The following is a 22,131-nucleotide window of genomic DNA, read 5'->3' as shown; positions in this document are numbered from 1 at the left end:
GGCTATTTTCCCCTTGTGGCATCATTGTAATATATCCTTCCATTTTTCTATCTCTGCTCAGGTAGCACATCAGATTCACCAAGTTCTGCTTATCTCTTATTCTTTTTGTATGTTTTAGTAGCTTGTTTGTCTAATGTGGTGCTTCAGAGAGTGGTCACTTGATCCATGTAAATTGCACGTGTGCCTGAAGGGAAGTGCAAGACACAGAGCGCATGCTACTAACCATTTCTGGGTGCCTCCATTTTCCCACCTTTTGGAAAACATGTGAATGAGCTTTACTTGCTTCATGAAATGCTTGGAAGAAAGGATTTTTCAAAGGTCTAAATACTAGAGCAATAAAGGTTGTTATCATTATTGCTGTTATTTAGAAGGTAGGCTTGGTAATTCTGAAGATTATCTTGCTGTGCTTAGCAAGATATTGATCTGAATTATGAGTATTGTCTAACCATGGTTTTCTGTTCCTTTGCAGTTTCTGCCCTTGCTGTGTCATGGGTTTCTTGGAGACTTTGTAACTGGACCAGGACCCAGGCAGCAGAGTGGATAAAGTCCACACAGTAAAGCCTGGCTCATCTGGCTTTGGAGCCTGGATCAAATTACATGATCTCTGAACTTTGATTTCCTCAACTACAGAATGGGAGGCCAAAGCTGAATGTTGGGTGTCTGTGTGAATATTTAGTGTAATCAGCCTTAAAAATCATCACTAGGCTGCCTTGCATATAGCTCTACAAGGTACAGTTTCTCTTGTATGGTAATGATTATTTTTATGGCATTTGTGAAGGAAAACATAGTAATGAATACAAATTTCAAGTATGAATTAGACAAATGTTCATAAATAATATTACAATAATATCTAAAATTTACCTTAGTACTGGCCATAAAATAATAATTTATTTTCCTTTGTTATTGATTTTTTTTAATTGTCAAGAGACACGTTTGGAATTGGGTAAGATGAGGGTTCCATGCTGCAAAACTGGGTAAACTGAGGGATTTATTGCTTTCAGGTAAACCAATCATATTTTTTCATGAAATTGCTGCTTCTTTATATATCTTTATATATAAATACTATATATAAAATTTGCAGCTCTAAAGAACTTGCTCTAAGCATTAAGGAAATTAAAAGCATTCAACAATGCAGCCTCTCTTCCAAATGTTTTTAATATTTATGAAAATGTGACAGGAACTAATTATCTATGAATTTTAAATAGTTGCCAAAACTCAAATATATGTTTAGATTTTGAAAATAAGGATAACTTGCTCACTTTTTATTCCATATGAGAACATGAATATGTTCTTCCTACTTAATGCCAAATTAAAAACATTTCTTTTTCTTTTTTTTTTTCTTTCTTTCTTTTTTTTTTTTTTTTCGGTTCTTGAGCAAGAGTGGATGGTATGAATGGCTGTAAGTCTTCTAAGTTCTCTATTTAGAAATAAACTTTTATGAGGGAGCTTGGGCCTCCAACCTTCGTATTACATTATAAAGCAAGTTTTTTTTTTTTAATTTTTTTTAAATTTTTTTTTAACATTTTATTCATTTATTTGACAGACAGAGATCACAAGTAGGCAGAGAGGCAGGCAGAGAGAGAGAGAGAGAGAGAGAGGAGGAAGCAGGCTCCCCGCCAAACAGGGAGCCCGATGCGGGACTCGATTCCAGGACCCCGAGATCATGACCTGAGCTGAAGGCAGCGGCTTAACCCACTGAGCCACCCAGGCGCCCATAAAGCAAGTTTTGAATAAACCCTCACCTTTGAATGATTCCTGCAATTTCAAAAACCATTGGCTTTCATGTAACTTAGTGTATGTGTCTGTCACGGTCCCGGTGAGGGAGGGGGTTGCCCGTCAGACGCGATAGAGCATGCGCACTACCTGTGTGGCTGCTGATGGGTGGCCCTCCTGGTGAGTGCGCAAGGGCGCTGCAACCGAGCAAGCCAAGGTCCTGCCTTGGACTTACCATCTGTGGAAGCTGAATGTCCGCAAGGCTTGAGATGAGAGCTTGACTCAGGCCCGCCAGCTCCTTCAGCAGGCTCTCGTTGTTCTGCTCTATGAGCTTGTTCTCCTCCTCTATTGTCTTTAGGTTGCTCTCCATAGATGTGATCTGAAAAGGAAGTAACTTGGGAATGTGAGCGGCTGGATTTGGAGGAGGGCAAGAGGTTTCTCTCTGAAGGAAAGGCATCCGCTGAACCTGACTGCCAAGGAATGCGTACTCCTCCACAACTTCTCATAAAACCGCAACCCCTCATATTGCTTTAAGTTTTGGAATCACATTCCCAAGTTTACATCTTTAGCCCAGACTTCCTATGAGTTGCAAATTCCACATTTCCACATGGCTACGTGGTGACTATCTCAAGTTTAGTATGTTCAAGAGTGAGCCTTTGCTACTTTCCCCAAACCTGCTCCACACATAGTCCTCATTTTCCCAACTTGAACACTGCTCAGGCCTGAAAGCTCTCTTTTTCTCATAGTCCTTACCAATATTCAAGATGGAGACTGTCCTCACCTGCACTGATGGCCCCTGGGTCCAAGCCCCTGGAGTGACTGTAACTGCTTTCTCATGGGTGGTCCTATGCCTGGCTTTGCCCCATGATATCTCTTCTTGGTCTGTCTTCAACACAGCTACCAATACAAGTCTCTTAAGATGTAAGTCTTAATATAGGTCAAATATGATTGGGTTAACCATTGGCTCAAAATAAAATATAAAAAAAAATTTCCATTTGGATAAATCTAGTCAGAGGATGGGTCAGATGTTACATAGAAGAATACAGAATTGAGAAATTGCTTGGATTTTTCGGTAAACAGTGTCTCCAGAAAAATCTCAAAAAAAAACTGTTTCTAACAAATAACACATTCAGAGATGTTCTAGAAAATTCAAATGTGAAAAGTTGATCTGTTTATTTGAATTTTGAATAATATTAACTACTCTTACATCTTCTGCTGACAGTTTTTCTAAAACACGATGTGCTCTGCAGGACTCAAGTTAAAGGATGATTGGCTTTATTTGCTTCTAAAGCCTTTAAGACACCCAAGGCAAAAACAGGAGTAGCTTTGCCTGCAGATAATCAATGATGGCCCAGGGTGATCTACCTAGCCATGCAATGGTGTCATCGAGACATGGTCAATGTATTCATTGTAAGATATCAGTTTATTTTTTTACACAACGCTTAACAGTTTTATGTTTTGCCTCCGCTATTGATTGTGATCACTTTAAAGATAACTAATAGCTTTTCTGTTGTGTTATTGTTGTTTTTACCTGCGTCTGAAGTTTCATCATATCTGCTTCAATTTTAAGGTTGGATTCATTCAATTCCTTTATTTCTTCATCCAAATGCCTAATTTCTTCATCACTCTCTAAACCTACAAAAAGTCAGACTATCTGAGTTTAAACAGAAAATATTAGACAGTGACAATATGAGTCATTTTATGTTTAAATTTGTGCTTTGCTAAGTGAAAATTGGACTTTAATTTGAAATGTTGAATTTTTACCCAAATCTATATCCAAGATTCTAAAAAAGTGGGTTAAAGAGTCCTTTTGTAAGAAAAAGGAGTAGAAAAGTAATAACATTTAATGTAGCATTGTTATGTTCCAAGTATGTTGCTACACATGTCTGCAGATAATTTCTGATTTAAACTTCACTGCACGTTATGGGGCATGTTCCATTATACCTTTTTCACATGTGAAGACACTGAGTCTAGAGAGGCTAAATGCAGCCACACTCATCACGACAGAGGCTGCATAACCTGCCTGTGTCCAGAGTAACAGCAGAGCTAGGAATGAATTCCATAGCCCATGCATCCTCTTGTACACCGTGTTGTAAGAACAGTTATGACACCAATTATGCTGACTAGTTGTATATTTATTACCTGTGTGGGACCTTATGAATCATCACTGGAGGCAGAGCTGGGGTGTTGGCAGGGGGCTTAGAGTCCAGGGTCACAAAATTTGGGTTCCTTATGTAGCGCTGGATAAGGAGCAATGCAATCTAGGAGAAGGAACATGGGCTTTGGAATTCGAATGCTGGCCCTGACTCTTGCTCTTGAACCTGACAACTTACATAATTTCTTTGTGCCCCAGTTTCTTCTTCAATAAAATAAGCATAAAATCTATGTTATAAGAATTAGTGCAATAAATTATAAAGTGCTGAATGAATAGTAGGTTCTCAATGAGTGGGAGTTATTTCTCATCACTATTTTATAGAAGGAATATGAATGCATTTTAAGTATTTTTTTTTTTTAAGTTCAGAATGGAAGGTCATATTAAAAAGGACAGAAGCAGGACATGAGGTGAGTGAATCTGCACCAAAGAGATGATGACAATTAAGATGGATAAATGTAAACTTCTGCATTTATTTTATTTTTATTTAATATTTTATTTATTTATTTGACAGACAGAGATCACAAGTAGGCAGAGAGGCAGGCAGAGAGAGAGAGGAGGAAGCAGGCTCCCTGCTGAGCAGAGATCCCGATGCGGGGCTCGATGCCAAGACTCTGGGATCACGACCTGAGCCGAAGGCAGAAGCTTTAACCCACTGAGCCATCCAGGCGCCCCATAAACTGCATTTAGATTTAATAAGATTGAATTCACGAGAGCAAGGATGAGAAAACTGACAACTTGTTTGAAAGAGTTCTAGACTCTTACACTGCCCTGGGGTTACTACTCTGGACAACAGTTCATTGTCCCCTGAAAGTAAACTTCACGTGCTCTGTGACCCAGCAATTCCATCCCTAGGTACACACCTGAGACAAATGACTGCAGGTGCACAAGAGGAGGCATGCATTAGATGAACACAACACATTTACAAAAGCCCAGCCTGGAAACACACTGCATGCCCGCCAAAACAACATGAATGACTCTTACCAATAACATATTAAGAAAACTGTGAGCTCTATTTACATAAAGCTTGATAAAAACAGGTGGCTGTTTTGTGGGTCCTTACTGCTTTGTTATAAGTTACTAACCATCTAAATAAAAGTGGGTTATGCATGCACCAATGAAGAGACTATACCATAAGATTGATCTAATATGGGGCTCTGAGATTCAATAAAGAAGAAAAGCAAACCAACAACTAAGATCTGGGTATTTTAGTACCTAGACCAATTTGAATATGAGTCAACAGTGTGACACAGCTTCTAAGAGAACAATAAACAATCACCCAGGACCACACTAATGGTTTTATTCTGGATTTTATTCAGGATTTATTCAGGGTTTATTCTGAACTGGCTGACTGTGTCTGGGGAATTTCACTGGTTTCTGAGCACCAAGTTTTACCAGTTGGTATCCAAGTACAGGATCTTTATTTCTCAGATGAGTAGGATTGAAATACTTGTTTTTGACAACACCAGGGAGCGTAGATGATCCATTAAACAGGTATTTTGAGTGCTATCAGCACTTAAAATTTTTCTGGTTTGAGCAAATGAAAATTTCTATTGCTATATTTTTTTGCCAATGGTTTTTCCTTTTTGTCTCTTCTCAATAAAATTCCACTTCAGAAGATAGCATTTTCTTACAAAGTATCTGGTGAGGCAGACAATAAGCAAGGAAGCAACTGATAAAATATGAAGAACTATGAAGGAAACAAGCAGGGCGCTGGGGAAGCCTCTTTTAATCTGAGAGTTTACTGATACAGTAAAAAACAGGCACATGAAAAGCTTGGGATTAGGTTGGGATGAGCCTCCCAGGGGAGGGACTAGAAAGCACAGAGGCCTGGGGTGGGAAGGGAATGGATATTTTGCTTCCGGGACTATAAGAAGGCCCTCGTGAGTGAAGAAACAGGTCCTGGGAGACCTCACAAAGAGCTTGGGTTTATTCCTTATGCAATGGGAGCCAGTGAAGAATTTTAAGCAGGGTAGTTGATGGGATCTGGTTGGCTTTGTGAAGGCATAACTCAGATCTGAGTAGGGAATGGGGTGACAGGGAGAGAGAACAGAAACCAGAAGACCAGTTAGAAGATTATCACTGGGATCCTGGCTCATCTGATGGTTCTTTGTCCCGTGGAAGTAGTAGTAAGTGTAATAGACGTGGACTCAACATAAAACTTGTAGGTGGGATTCACCAGCACTTGTGATGAATGGGAGGAAGGAGATAAGAGAACGGAGGAATCAAGGAAGACTATCTGTTTCTGCTTGAGCAGCTGGGCAACGAGTGGCATTCCAGGGATGAGGGAGCCTAGGGGAGCAGAAGCTTCCAGCAGGAAAATCAAGAGTTTAATTTTGGCTGTGAAGTCACAGATATTTGTGAGAAGACTCTGTGAGCCCAGATTCTTTGTACTGAGCTCTAGTTAGGATTATATTCCCCTGGCATCCAATGCAGTGAGGACACTCAAGCCTCTTGACGAAGATGGGGCCATTTGAAAGATGCCTAAGAACAAAAGCCTATGGGGAAGGTATGATCATGAGATGAGACCTCAAACAAGGAACATTGTGATGGGATCCAGCACAGAAGAGGCACTCCATAAATCCTCAGGCAATTAACGGGTAAATGAACTAATGTTTTCGTAATGATTTCTGGAATTTGGGGGGATTTTTTTTTTTTAATTTCGAGAGGAAGGTAGGTATTTTAGCCAATCTCTTTGTCACTTTTTCCATGGATACATTACCTTATCTATTTCTATTGATTATTTATCTGTCAACCTCCTCTCCATACACAGTCTTTAAGAGGCTCTGCTCCTGAGAGGAACTGAGAGGATGCCGCAGATTTTGAATAGGTTAAATAGTAAGCAGTAGAGCTAGGATTCAAAATGCAAGCTCTCTGGTTCCAGAATATGATCTCTTAATCATTTTAATGCTACCTTTACGCATGGATATTTAATCTGCTTTGAAATTTTCAGTTAAATATTTGCACTGATGTTCCTTGATGGATATACACACAACAGAATAGAGAGTAGAAATAGAGGGCTGGGTTAGACTAGCCATATATTGTTGACCACCGAAACCATATAAACTTTCTGCTAAATATTTTAGTGGAACTATTTCAGTGTTTCCTTATAGGTAAGCCTGTTTAAAAGCAAAAGAATATGCTTTCTTTACTTGGTACAAATCTATGCCTAATATACATAATTAAGGATTACATAATTTATAATAATACTTTATATTCTGTATAAATGAATAAGGGATGTAAACACTTGTATATAGCAGATATGCTCAATTTATAAGGGGCTTTAAGTTGTTAGATAAAGTTTTATCCAGAAAAGAATAATGTATCACAATAATAAAGCATGGTTATTCGCCACATGCTAAATATAAGAACACATACATAGGTCAACCATTATAACTTTTATTTGTCTCAGAACAGAAAGGCAAGGATTTATTCATGTACAGATGTTCTAATTTTATTATCAAGGACCAGTAATGGTCTTTAAAAAATTAGCATGGCAATTTAATTATAGCAAGGAGAACTAAAGATCAATTCTTCTAAAATAAACATAAATATTTTTGGTGTTGACGTCCCATGTTTTAATTGGTTTGTAGGTAAAATTCTCCTAACATGTTAGGTAATCTGAACAACTGCCTGAATGATTTGTATCTATTTTAATTTAATATAGAACAACAAGAAGTTTAAAGTCATATGCACTTTGTACATTATTGCAATTTGATTTCTTTTTAGGACCTGGGGAATTTTGGGTTACACCTGTTTTATAAGTCATCTAGGGAACCATGGCTGTGTCCAAGCTTTAAGGTAGGGGAGTATGGAGAAGGGCTCAAATAACTTTAGGTTCTCCCTGACCCTCCACTGACCACTGACTTGAACTCAGGTGGATTTTTCTTCACACACAAGTCATTGTGGGTTCTCAGGCTTCAGAAAAGCATCAGTCCCTAGCTTTTTAGATTATGAAAATGTGTAAATTTTCCAGTTTCCTGGCCCATTTAGAATAAATGCACATCAGACACTTGTCAATGTGTTCCAGCCATCTTTCTGCTGCTTCACATCCTTTGAAAGTTCCGCTGAAGACACTCAATTTAAAAAGCACCCTTCAGGGCACGTGCACCCGAATGTTTATAGCAGCAATGTCCACAATAGCCAAACTATGGAAAGAACCTAGATGTCCATTAACAGATGAATGGATAAAGAAGATGTGGTATAAATATACACAATGGAATACTATGCAGCCATCAAAAGAAATGATATCTTGTCATTTGTGACGATGTGGATGGAACTATAGGGTATTATGCTTAGTGAAACAAGTCAGTCAGAGAGAGATAATTATCATATGATCTCCCTGAAATGAGGGAGTTGAGAGGCAATGTGGGGGGTTTGGGGAGTAGGAAAGGAATAAATGAAACAAGATGGGATCAGGAGGGAGACAAACAAGAAGAGACTCTTAATCTCACAAAACAAACTGAAGGTCACTGGGGGGAGGTGAGTAGAGAGAGGGTGGTTGGGTTATGGACATTGGGAAAGGTATGTGCTATAGTGAGTGCTGTGAAGTGTGTAAACCTGGTGATTCACAGACCTGCATCCCCGGGGCTAATAATACAATATATGTTAATTAAAAATTTTAAAAGTAATAAAAAAAATAAAAAGCACCCTTCAAAGAAGGTATGTGCAGTCCATCTGCTCTGAGGCTACTATAACCATCTACTAGGGGGTTTGAACAGCCCAGTGGAGCTGTGTGTACCTGGCCCACATCTCACTGGCACTCTGCAAAGCTTTACTATAATTTGTTGCAATGCCAATAGCTTACTGTCTTGTTCTTATCTTTATTAGGAAGAGCCTGTGATTTCTATTATATTTACTGTTACAGGTATTGCTGGTGTTCTTATAATGAAGACTCATAGGAAATACTTTCATGCACTCACTTCCAGAGAAAGCTTTGCTTTCAATTTACTTGCTGACTGTGTGATTCTTATAGTGATTATACTCTCCTTTTGCTTTGGGGTTTAAAGAGCTGAAAGTCAAATCTGAGATCCCTTTTTAACCACTGCAAAAAGGCTTGCTTCACACATTCCGGTTATTACCCTCAGGCTTGTCCCACTTTGCTTTCTTATCTTTGATCTCCTTTTGTCTCATTTTTTAAAAAATTAATTTCTAACTAGCTTTTTCTTAATGTAGCATTGCACTCCCCATAATTTAACTATTGCTTGAAAGGAGGTGACATATAAATTAAAAAAATGTATATGTATACACACACACACACACATAAAATTGTGCCAGTTTCATAGAAAATGTGCTAAGAGGCAGTTGAGAAGTGGGGAATTTCCGAGGAACAATGAAAAACATCTGGAGAAATCACTTTTACTGAGCATCTAAGTGTTGGAAAGAATGTCCAACATAATCTCTAACCTCCAGTTCTTTTATTCCTTCTCTGCAGGCAAATTGATCCCCTTCACCTCTTAGTGGCGGCTCCAAGAGGGAGAGCAGGTCCCCAAGAGGCCACTTAGGATAATGCATCTGACAGCAGATGAAAACCTCAGAAGGGAAGTTGTAGGAGGCTCAAAAGTGCTTCTCTCCCTCAGATACTGCATATCTTCTTTGTTAAAAATCATAGCAAATTAAAAAGATTGGGAAATGCTTTCAAAGAAGTAAGGTAAAAACAGTTACTCCAATCCAGTTATGTGCCCCTTAAAGACATCATCAAATCAATCTCCAAAACAAAACAATGCTTTGCCATTCTTTCTAGATGCTTTAGAATGATGATCTAAGGAAACAACACATGCCTGAGATGACATTGATGAGAACTCTTAGGAAAAGCACTCAAGAATCAAAGAATAATTGGAGGATCCAAAGATAGAGCTCAGAAACTGCATTACTAACTTCTATAAAGCATTGACACTAGGGAAATACAGATATAAATTTAAATCATCCAGATTCATCATAAAAATATTTTAAGGATGCAAGAAACCTTAAGGATTCAAAGACAGATGCCAAAAACTGTATTTCTTGAAATATGATAGAAGGCTTACAGCAGGAACACACACACACACACACACACACTCATGCAAAGGTGTGATTTTGAGGACTGAAGGACAAAAGTTCAGCTGGTGTGTCTAAGTCCTTCCAATGGTAATGCTTGATTTTTTGTGTTAGAGATACTTAATGAAAAAGGAAAGAGAAAAACTCAAGAAGTTTTTTAGATGAAGTTATAGTTTTAGTTGAGATTCAAGGAAAACATCCTTCTTGTATATTAAAATTACACTTTCCATATAGAGAATAATTTGGCAGGCAAACAACTTTGGAGAGCTACAGCTGAGACCTTGGTGGGGATGGCAGCTTTCTAGCCCTGTGCTCTTACCGCCAGTTGCTTTGAGCTTGATGGTCATTAGTTCTTCTGAGACCTTGCCCTTTTTGATGGCTTGTGCATTTAGAGGACATCCAGATAAGCTGTGAGAATAGAAATAGCACCAGTGTGTGAAATACATATTACCCCCCCTTTTTTTAAACACATGTCACTACATCAAAAACTAATGACATACGTATGGTGACTAACATAACATAATAAAAAAACACACATTACTTCTTACAAAAATTAAAATTTTGTATTCATCACTTACTAAGTCTTTGCCTACTAATTACATTATAATCTGCAGTCTCTTTGTAGAAATAACACATAATATCTATGAACACAAAGGAAAAGGCCCTCAGATAATGTAATTATGTTTTGTTTTTGCCCTTTAAATCAAAATTCAAATAACTATTACTGATATTATCATTTAAATAATTTTGTTAAAATGTTACTATTCTGCATTCATACAAGTACCTTTTTTAAGGAATGGTTACTTTATTTTCTATAAATGTAAAATAGTACATATATATTACAAATAAGAATTGTTCCAAATGAGTCAATATTCCATGAATAATTAAGCAGGATCTAGTTCTTCCTGTCTTTTATGTACTACAGTCTGATCTTTACAGAATGACTCAAATTAAACCCAAAATAATAAAAATAAACTGGTATATCACATGCCGTTTGGACAGGAGAACGTTTCTACTTTATACTCTTAATTTTTTAAACATTACTTTTCATTAAAAAAAATGCCTATGCTGAAATGAGAATGAAAGGAACCACTAGAAATATATTCAAATGCACTGCCTGCAGGCGGTGTATTGTCCTGCAGTGGGGTTTACATCTTTTCCTTAATTGCTGTATTCTTCAGCTGTGCTTCCTTTCTTTAATGTCATCTGTTTTATTTAAATTGCACCAAAATTATAATGAAACATTGAACAAAATTTGTTTGCTGTAGTAGATGATCAGATGATTTTGTTGTTTTAAGTAACCATTCATTCTTTTGCAATTTTGTTGTATTTTTGGAGATGCAATTATTAAATAATGTTAAAAATGGTCACAATCAGCCACTAAGAATATTTTTTTCCTACAGATATTTGGTTGCAATTCATGTACAAAATAATCATTTTCAATTCAAGCATTACAACACTTGTCAAAGTGAAAAGAAATATTTCTAAAGCATGGCCCTTAATAAATGTTTGCTACATGAATGTGTGTTTTTTTTCCCAAGATTTATTTATTTATTTCAGTGGGGAGAGGGGCAGAGGGAGAGGAAGAGAGAGTATCCTAACCTGACTCCCCTCTGAGCATGGAGCCAGATTTGGGGCCTGATCTCATGACCCTGAGGATCATGACCTGACCTGAACCAAGAGTCGGTCCCTTAACCAACTGTGTCACCCAAGCGCTCTATGAATGTATTTTAAAGTACGTTCAAAGTTATTCTATATGAAGATTATATGAAATCCAAAAATAATAGATATGTAATACTACATAGAAAAAGAAGGATATGTGGTTTGCCAAAACTTGATAAATTATGAAATATTTAACACAGGAGAAGAAAATAATGAAAAAACACAAACAGAACGATAAACCCAATTTTCCCACTTTGTAAGATTCTCACTGTACAATGTGGCCTATATAAGCTTCATTATATTTTTCTTTTTCTGAAAAGTTTTTATAATTCTGTCTTATTTTATGTCATGTATTGTGTTCTCAGAAAACGGTCATGAACAGGATTAATATTTAGTTGGTAAGGTGGATTTTAAAAGTGACCTGTAGTGAGGTGCCTAGGTGACTCAGTTGCTTAAGTATCCATCTTTTGATTTCAGTTCAGGTCATGGTCTCAGGGCTGTGGGATCAAGCCCTGCATGGGCTCTACGCTCAGTGGGGAGCTTGCTTGGAATTCTCTCCATCTCCCACTTCCTCAGCTCCCCACTCCCCCCCCTTCCCTCAAACTTGCTTTCTCTCAAATAAAGCAAAAAAATCTTTTAAAAGAAAGTGACCTGTAGTAAGTCCATTTGTCATGTAATGGTAATGGCTACTAATAGCTTAGGAGAACATCCCTGACTCTGTCCTCTAAACAATCATTTCTGTTCCAACAATAAGACAATAAATGTCCAGTTGTAACACAGTGGTGAGGAGAGTTAAAGAAGTGTCCACAGCTGTGTGACTTAGAACCTAAGGGTATAGTTAAGTTATGAAAGTGAGGGTATGGTTTCACAATGTCACTTGATAGTTTGTATCTTCCAATGCAGTTACATCTTCCAGGGTAGAAAACAAATCTTAAATTAAAAAAAAATTGGGATAAAAAATGATAAAAGATCATTTTTCCTTTTGAGGATGACCACATCCTCCATGGGGCTTCAAACTGTTGCTTAAGAAAAGATAGAGGCTGATTGGGGTGTCTCTGTCAAGATTTGGGCTCTGAATTGCAAAGGGAGGAAAAAATGTCTTTTATGGTTTTGACCGATTTGCAATTTAATCACATACCATGGCAATTTTAAACCGTATCTTCATCTGCCTGGTTAAAGTGATATTTCTGATGATACAGTTTACATGGACATCACTGTTTACATTAAAAAAAAACTCAAAAAACCCTAAATAATGACACTTATGGCACAGTACTAAATGAGGTCTAATTGTCATAAATGTTCTAGTCTGAAGTTACAAACATCCATCTTGTGTATGTGTGTGTGTTTGTGTGTGTGAGTGTGTGTGTGTCTATGTCTCTTTATATAAAAGCATTTGTTTTCCCAGACTGCCAGTTTTTCAAAATAGAAGTATGCCATGCAAGACTTAAAGCACGGTTTTAAAATAGTCTGTAGATATGCTGATGTAAATGCATGGATCACATTGTTCTCAACCATCCTGTAAGGTGAGTTTTGTAATTATTCCTGTTTTGGTGCATGTTAGAGTGAGAAAAATTACGAAATTCACCTTAGAGAGAATGGCTGGGGAAAGACTGTGAGGCTGGCCCACAAAAAGATCCCCTGAACACCAAGGATGGAGATGATACAGTGCTCACAACAGGGGCTCTGCTGTACTAACGCTGTGTGCAAGGGCAATCCCTGAACTTCCCTGTGCTTGTCCTCTTCTGTCAATGGAGGATAATTGTACTACCTCTGTAGCTCACAGGGTTTTGTAAAGGATTAAAGGAATAAACCACCTAAGGTACTTAGAACAGTGCTCTCTACTGGAACAGAGCGTGCCCTGAATAGATGTTCGCCATTGTCAGGGATGGGAAAGAGTACCAAACAACCTTGGGGATTTGAGGGGCAAAATACGGAATATATAAAAGTGTCTCATAGGTTAAATCATGCTATTTCAGCATAAGTCATTCCTACTTTAATGAATTATTAATGAATTATTGCATATATACACATATGTTAAAATAATTTTTATGAAAGGGAAAGAAAATTGTCTGGGTCAGACACCATTATGTGCCAGGCTATAAGCTAGGCACTTTATTAAATCATTTCATGACATTCTACATATAGTAAAGAGAAGCATTCCACCTTAAAGAGAATACCCCAAAGTGAATTCGGTCTCTAAATTCTTCCAAGTAGCAAGAGAACTCTCTAGTGTAGAAGAGTGAAGTCTGAATTATTCCCTTGTTTTTACACATAATTATTTCATTTCTCCTAGAGAATAATATCTTTTTTTTTTTTAGATTTTTATTTATTTATTTATTTGACAGAGAGAAATCACAAGTAGGCAGAGAGGCAGGCAGAGAGAGAGAGAGGGAAGCAGGCTCCCCGCTGAGCAGAGAGCCCGATGCGGGACCCGATCCCAGGACTCTGAGATCATGACCTGAGCCGAAGGCAGCGGCTTAACCCACTGAGCCACCCAGGCGCCCCTAGAGAATAATATCTTGGCATTAATGTTGAAGCCTAATTTTGAACTCATAATTTTCTTTCTCTTACTATGAAATAGGTAATATGTACATAGATACATAGTGTGTATTTACAGTTTAAAGAATACTCTCAAAGTGAATACCTTTTACCTTCAAACCTGAAGATGTTTGAACCTCCCCATGCCTTCAACAATTGCCTCTCCTGCCCCCAGACATAACCATTGCCTTGAATTGTAGGTTGATGATACCCTAGCTTTTTAAATGCAATATTGTTACCTGTTTTTTACTTTCTGGAAACAGAAGCATGCCACACATATTCTTCAACAATTATTTTTCTGCTCAGCATTGTGTTCTATAATCCACTTAGAACACATCTTCATTGTCACCACCATGTGGCAGCACCCCCCCATCCCCAGCGACACATCCTGACTTTGTGGGTACGTGGGTTGTTCCCAGTTTGGACTTCACAGAGCAATGCTACCACAGACATTCTCAAACATGTCTCTGGGGTCCATTGTGCATGAGACTCTCTGAGGCATCAGCCTAACAGCTCAGTATCTGGGTTACAAGGTATGTCCATTCGCCCTTTTTCAGCTGGACTCCTTAAAGTCACTTTGCTTCCTGAAATGGCTCTACCAATTACTCTTCCACTGCTAATGGGAGCCCCTGTTGCTCCCTATCTTCACCAAGCCTTAGTGTCATCATTAAAACTTCATGATTTTTAAAGATAATCCTGTTGTTGCTGACTGAGGGATGTGCCCATCATAGTACAGCATTAACATTTCATGATCAGTGTTAACATGGATATTACTGAGTCCACAATAAGAAAGTCAAGCTACTGCGCAGTTAATATGCCATTAGGCACACTTGATTTGTGACTGTCGCTCCCTCCCAAATATGAAATGAGGATTCAAACTCAGAATAAAACAATGTGGGCTATTGTGAATATGGCCATGCATTTGAAAATAAAAAAATAAACCACTTAAACATGTAGGTTTTCTCGGTAAGCAGATATGGCTGTATATCCACTTAAAACAGCAATTCCTGGAAGGGTTAATTTTCTGATACCGTTGATATGTATCTTTAAAACCAAATAAAATATAGAATGCCCCAGCTTTTCTCAGTTTGCAGACTGCTCACAAGCAAAACATCAAGGCTCACTAAAGCTTCACTGGGTTTTTAAATCCACATCACACGCAGGGAGCAGTAGACTAGGATTCTTCTTGATTGGAGAAGTGGATACTGAATCTGCTAGCGCCTTTTCTTTAAGTAGAATGTGAACCAAAAAGCTGGACTAAGATCAGTGTTCCTGACAAAGGGCTCCATTGAAATCCAAGACACTCAGTGACAAAGGAATTAAGTCATTGTGAAACTATAAAGGGTTTTCTAAATCTCTCTCATCCTGTCGTATACTTAGTAGTCACTGTGTCATTCTCTTTCTAGCTGCTGGGGATGAGTCACATCTCCCCAGCAGCAAAATAACTATAATTTGGCCTGAAACTGAACCAGTTCACAAGAGGGAGGGACATAAATATGTAAAGAGAAAGTTTACAATTACACTACATAATAGAGTAAATATCACCACTTGAAATTGAAGTGAACCATTAAAAGACTAAACCATTAAAAAATAGCAGCATAAGCAAATTTGAGAACACAAAAAACAAATGCCGTTTCTACAGCACTTAACAACTGTGTAGTAAGTTTTCAGAAACAGAGGATACAACATTTTTCATTCTTCAAAGAAGTCAAACCCCTCTCTGGCAAGTCTTGCTGCACCATCTAAAGTGCTATGATTAATGAACTCAAGGAGGGATTCTTCCCTCAACCCAAAGCCATTGAGGTGAACACAACCACAACCACAACCACAACACAACAACACAACAAAAGGCAGAAAACAAATGTTACCTTCTGTGGGTGACAAAAACATTATTTACATGGCCCAGCCCATTGCAGCCTGGCAAGGGACAGTGTGGTAGCTCTTGTTTGTTCAGTTTCCAGGAGAGGGGGCCCCCATTGAGAGGATTCTCCTTCTGTCTCTTGGCAGCCAGGGGACAGCCAGAAGCTGTGCGGTGGGACGTGTATTTACCTGATATGTGACCTTGGCCGTCACACCCTATCACAGGACATCTAGAGAGACACAGAAGAGTCATTACCACCTAGGAGACACTAGATAACACACACAAAGCGATGTAAGTAGGTGAATAAGAAGACAGTGGCAATTCCATATAGTACAGATGGCAAGTGGTGGGATTAAAGAGTTTTTTAAAATACCAGCAAAACAGCACTGTATTACCCTGTATTACCAGAAATAGTGGTCCACAGGGCTGAGCTAAGCAAGGTTTACGCATTATCTCCCGTGATCCTCACTGCAAACCCACTGAACATAGTGTTACTGTCCCATTTTCCGGGTAGAGAAAATGAGGCCGATAGAACTTAATTAAGTTGCCACCCAGTTTACAAGAAGTGGAGTCAGGTTCACACCCACACTTTTTAGCTCTAGAGTCAACCACGTAAGCTCTGCTGTGCTGCCTCCAACCAAAGACCACGCGTATAAAATGTTCACCGATTTGCCCTACACTATGCAGTGCATTGCCCATAGCGCTGGAATGTTGGTTTTTAAATGTCTCAATAATGCATTGAGAAATGTTGTAGAGCAAGAAATTTAAGATAAAATTTCACCTTAACCAAAATTAAAGCTTTTGGGGGAAATGTTGCCATATTTGTCATGCTTGTACCTTCCACCATGCTTTTTTTGTTTAAAGCAACTGGAAAAAGTATAGACTTAGTTTTGTTGTTGTTCTTGGGTATTGTTGTAGTTTTTTGTTTGTTTGTTTCTGCATTATCAAAGAACTGTGTACACATAGCTAGGGATAAGATAATTTGCTCAAGCTTTTAAACACTCTGATGGCTTCTTCAAGGGTCCTTGGGTTTAATTGGGTGCCTCTACCCCTCAACCTCGATCAATGCTTAGTTGCCTCCCAAGGAACATCCCGCCCATTTGACCAACCAACTGCATCTGGCCACACCTCCACTGACAATCACACTCACTTGAGTTCAGGGTCTTCTTTTTCTTCCTTTGTAGGAGTCGTTTTGACACTACCTTTCCTGGCACGAGGGCAGCCGGACAAACTAAACACGCAGACAACAAAGAACAAAACCAAACCCGGTGATCTCACTGGCCACTGCTGTCAACATGATGACTGCCCTCCTTCTGAAACAAAATTGATCTCACCTTCTGTGCGAAGCATAGTTTCCAGTCACGTGCCCTGAACCATCACAACCCGGAGTCGGACACCTGGAAAATGCAGGAACAGAGCCCAAGAACCACATGGTTGTAGTGGAGGCAGAGGGATCATGACACATTCAAACAGAACTAAACACAATGAGTTGCTTTGTGTGGGACTCTTTCCTGATATAGAATGAATTTTTAGCTAAGAAAACATTTTTAAAGAAAATATTAAGATATGTATCTCCTGGGTGATGCTTAGCAATGTATTAGCTTTTATCCTACCTTCTTTTTTTCTTCTTTTTAAAGTTCATTTTGGAAGGAACCTGAAATTTGGCCCACAACTTACTGCCAGGTTTTTGTCTACATCATGCAAAGTTTTTCTTTTTTGCTTAACAAAAAAGTTTTCCAAGTTGTTTCTGTGCAAAATTTATTTTGTTTGATTTGATCCACTACTGCAATAATCCATTAAATTCAGATGAACAGGAGTGGTATATACGAGCTCCAGAGACTTGGCACATTAATATAATTGCCAAAGAACCTAAGTTGTTTGCACCTGGTCTGTTCTGCCTCATGGCCCAACTTAAATGGCCTTTTGGAAAATCCACCCATAGCTATTATCAACAATCAACCACTAAATTTGGAATGAAAAGGGGAAAAGAGGAAGGGGAATCCAATTTCACTTGGAATGCGAGTAGGAGCAGCTTCAAAATACACTTGAAAGTAAAAACTGAATAACCAAACAAGAAGTCAATAAATGTCTTTTTTTAAATAGAAAAAAACCTGAAGATGTTACTTATCAGATGGCTGCCTAAAACACGTAAATACTGAATACTGTTGTAGAACTCAGTCTACATGTTTTCAATATTTTTTTCTAGAAATAATGTTTAGAGAAACTATTTAAGAGAACCGATAGCTATTATTAAGGTACAGAAATGTGCAAGTTTAGAACAACTGAGTAAGATTGGATAATAAATACTGAGTAAGATAAGTAAGTTCAATTGAATATGACTGCCTGGCACTCCTCTCTTTTCAATCCGTCAATCATGTCTCAACCTAACATTTTTACATTTCAGTCTAGAAAAACGGCAATCTATAGCATGATTTCCAGAATCTATACTGACACAATCAACTGTTCTTTACATTATTGAATATGAGAAAAGTGTATTTTCATAGTTCCCTTTAGTATTTCTGGTACTAATATTCCCAAGTTTTAGATCTGCTTAATATTACAGTCACATCTTCTTTCATAAATTTGTTGTTTTTAATTTCAAACAAGAATTTTAAACACGTTAGAAAAAGGGAATATTAACAAAATATTAAGAAAATAAAATATCTGAAATTTTACTTGTGATTTAGACACCAAATATTGTTTCTACTACCTATACAAATATTGCATTATCATTAGATGTAGTAAAACTCACTTTTCTTAAGATGTTATTATTACAAATGAGTTTCATTAATTTTGTTTAATGTTATTGGTTACCTTTTCTAAATGTATGCCCTATAATATTTTAAAGGGTGTAAGGTAGATTATAACTTCTTATTATTCTATATGTAATATAATAAGATGTGAAGAAAAAATAAATGAGAAATTTGGAATAAAAGAAGAGAAGAATAGGAAAAATAAAATCAGTAAGTAGAAGTTAATATATACACATGTGGTTTTGAGATCCTAGGTTGAAATGAGCCAAAATTGTGTCTAGGTCCCAGAATTGAAAGACAGACATATGATTCAAAATTCCTATAAGGTAAAATATTATGCAGTTTACTTAGGATTAGAGGATGAAAGTGCTTTGCCACACTTTCATAGGTCTGATTTATGTACAAATTCTGAAATCAGCAGAAAAAAGTATTATGTTTAACTATTCTATTGTTACTGTAAAAAATACTATAAAAGAAAAAAGATCCGCAAAGCAAGCAAATGAACTAAATAAAATTATGATGAGTTATTTTTAGTCATTTGGACTTTGTGGTGAAAGAATGCATTGGTTATAATTGATGCCGTCATGACTTAACTACTTGTTAGTGAAAACCCACACTGGGTTTGAATGAGGGGAGTCCTAACACAGTGATGAAGAACTATGAGGTCATGATTCCGATACTTACTTAAGCTCCTGAGAGTTAGCAGCCATGAGGGATTTAAGAGTCTTATCTGCTAAAGGACATCCAGAAACACTAAAAAGGGATGAGAAGAAACAAAAACAAAAGAGACAACACTGACATATACATATCCGACTCAAATGGCATCTTGAGTTTGTGAACATACGCTAAATTTACTGGTGACCAGGGATTGGGAAAAATATAACTAGGTTTGAATCTGGCTTGTCTACTCTAACCAGTCTGGGCTTATGGACACCTCAATTATTTCTCATGGACTCAGGTTTTCTATTTTATCAAATGAAGGGCTTTAACCCAATGAGACTCCCCAACTCTAGAATTCTGTAATGCAATAATTACTGATTCGGAGTTCACTTCCATTGCACACTAAGGGGTGGTGGCTTAAAGGTCTAAACCGGTGCCCATGGTGGCTTAAAGGTCTAAACCGGTGCCCAAAGGGAAGGCAAATAACATCAATGAAGAAGGTAAGTGGAAAGATTAAATGCAGCTTTTTTTGCACTGTTTGTGACCTGGTATTTGCCCAGGGCTGAGTCTGCCACATTCACAAGGTGAATGGTCAACCCAAGTCACTCTATTATCTCACCTTGGTTTCACTTGGGTCCTAAAACTAGACAGAGCCAAAGTCCTGACATAAACTCTAGCTTTTGGTTTATAATCTACACAATAAAATCAGAAAACTATCTTTGACCAAAAATCATGATTTTTATACCATATAAATAAAAAGCCAGAAGATTTAACTTAGCTTTACTTCTGGGGAAAAAAACAAACAAACCCCAAACCCCAACTAAATCACTCTTCAATTCTGGATCCAGGTAATATCTTCCTAGAATGGGTGGGAATAAGTATTCACATTAGAATAAGATGTTGTAGGTTGAAAGGTACCTGCGATGGGAAGCATAGTTTCCTGTGACATGGCCACTTCCATCACATCCTGGTGTTGGACAGCTGAGTCAATAAAAAAATATAGTCTTAAAGTCAAGTGCTTTTCACAGATTCATTTGCTCTGTCTATAGATTATGAGGTAGGTTCTCTTTCCAAGATCAGTTAGCACCATGCAGGACACACAGGAACTAGTGAACTAAGGATTTATGTTATCTAGGAACCAGAAGATTAGCTAGAAGAATACTGGCACGATATGAAGGTATTAGTTTTCAACACCACCTTAATTTTCTGACTCAAATCACATAGAAAAGCGATGCCAAAATATATGCTCTAGTGATGTTGTGAGTCAACAACCAAAGATGTTTTTATTTCTTTGAAAGTATAAATGTTATAAATTCATGTTTTATAAAGAGAGTGGCCCTTAGGAATACTGGCACCAATTATATAACAGAATTCAGAAAAGAATTTTTATGAGTCTGAGGTTTTCTTGTCTTTGTTTTTGTTTTATTTAAGTAGACTTCATGCCTGGTACGGAGCCCAATGCCCAGCATGGAGCCCAATGTGGGGCTTGAACTCACGATCCTGAGATCAAGACCTGTGCTGAGACCAGGAGTGGGCTGCTTAACCAACAGAGCCACTCAGGTGGCCGAAGGATTTTTTGCGTTCTTAAGAGAAGGTCATCATAGCAACTTCATATACATTATAGAAACTGCCTGAAAGAGAGTATCTTTGAAGATACTACATATACTGGAATGTAAATTGACATTTTGGATGGAAAAGGTGCTGACAATACAGAAACCGATATGAAGTTTAGTTATTTAACCTTGGGATCAGTTTTATCCAAAGCTTGAAACTATCACAGACAATTGCTAATTAACCACCAAAGCAGTCGGCTCTTTTGGCCATCTACTAAAGACCAGAGTCTGTATTGGTGTACTTCATTGTATCTCAGAAGCTGGTCACATTCTGTGTATCTTATGTGTGTTTTAAAAATAATGTAAGAGGATTTGCTTCCATAGTTAATAGATTCGTTGGTTTCTCAGTCATTTATTTTCCTCTGATGCTGCTCGAAAGTCACTCATTTGGAGTAAGCAGATTGACCCCAGCCCACTCAGAGCTATTTGTGGCAGTGTTAATCAGAGGAAAAATCAGTTACGTCATTCAGGCTTCTGGTTTTCTCTGACATGCTGCCTAAAGTGAACGCTTATCCATATGTGTAGAATACAAAGTTTACCCCTTTGAAGCGACATTTAAGGAGAGATTGCCAACATTCAAGATTTTCTGAAATGTCACATTTTCAGTTTTTTGTGTTTTGTTTTTTGTTTTCCCTATGAGCTACTTTCTAGTCATCTTCAGGTAACCTAAAGAAACTGTAAGAGTTAGAACATTTCCATCTCTCAGAGAGATGTTTGATTTTAAGGGCTCAGTCCAAGCTGGATTGCCTAACTCTTCCCTTACCACATTCCCTAGATGGGATATCAGAAAGGAAAAGGTGGAAGCTATACATACATGTAAACAAGTAAAGGGGGAAAAAAAAAAGAAAAAAGAAAAATTATTAACGTTTGAACTCAGTTATCTCACAAGTGCCATTCACCCACTAAATGGAGAAATAATCTTTTCTGAACACTGTACAACTGGAATATTCAGAGTGTGAGAGATGTGTTGCCATTGTCTGGGGATCCCCACTTTAGAAATACGTGGCCATCTAGTGTGCAAAAACAGCACTGCATTTATTTTATTTTATTTCTAAATTTTATTTCTATTTTTTAAATGACATCTATTAACACTGCCAGGAGAGGCAAAAATTGCCAATGAGTTTTAAACCAGTCAGCTATAAA

At 37.7% G+C, this 22,131-nt stretch overlaps 1 protein-coding gene across 3 annotated transcripts in view; it reads right to left on the bottom strand.

The window, feature by feature from the left end:
- The window catches only part of ST18 (ST18 C2H2C-type zinc finger transcription factor), a 103,160-nt gene that overhangs the window by 845 nt on the left and 80,184 nt on the right, over positions 1-22,131 (bottom strand). For all 3 annotated transcript variants that reach the window (XM_044245608.1, XM_044245610.1, XM_044245609.1), the window contains 8 exons: positions 20,294-20,356; positions 19,400-19,468; positions 17,297-17,359; positions 17,113-17,193; positions 15,970-16,191; positions 10,221-10,309; positions 3,245-3,348; positions 1,949-2,092 (listed from right to left, as the gene is read on the bottom strand). In XM_044245608.1, the coding sequence (XP_044101543.1) occupies positions 1,949-2,092; positions 3,245-3,348; positions 10,221-10,309; positions 15,970-16,191; positions 17,113-17,193; positions 17,297-17,359; positions 19,400-19,468; positions 20,294-20,356 (835 nt within the window). The remainder of the gene's footprint in view (positions 1-1,948; positions 2,093-3,244; positions 3,349-10,220; positions 10,310-15,969; positions 16,192-17,112; positions 17,194-17,296; positions 17,360-19,399; positions 19,469-20,293; positions 20,357-22,131) is intronic.

The sequence above is a fragment of the Neovison vison genome, chromosome 4 (genome assembly GCF_020171115.1).
Source record: "Neovison vison isolate M4711 chromosome 4, ASM_NN_V1, whole genome shotgun sequence".
Taxonomy (NCBI): Eukaryota; Metazoa; Chordata; class Mammalia; order Carnivora; family Mustelidae; genus Neogale; species Neogale vison.
This window is presented reverse-complemented; position numbering and strand designations above follow the sequence as displayed.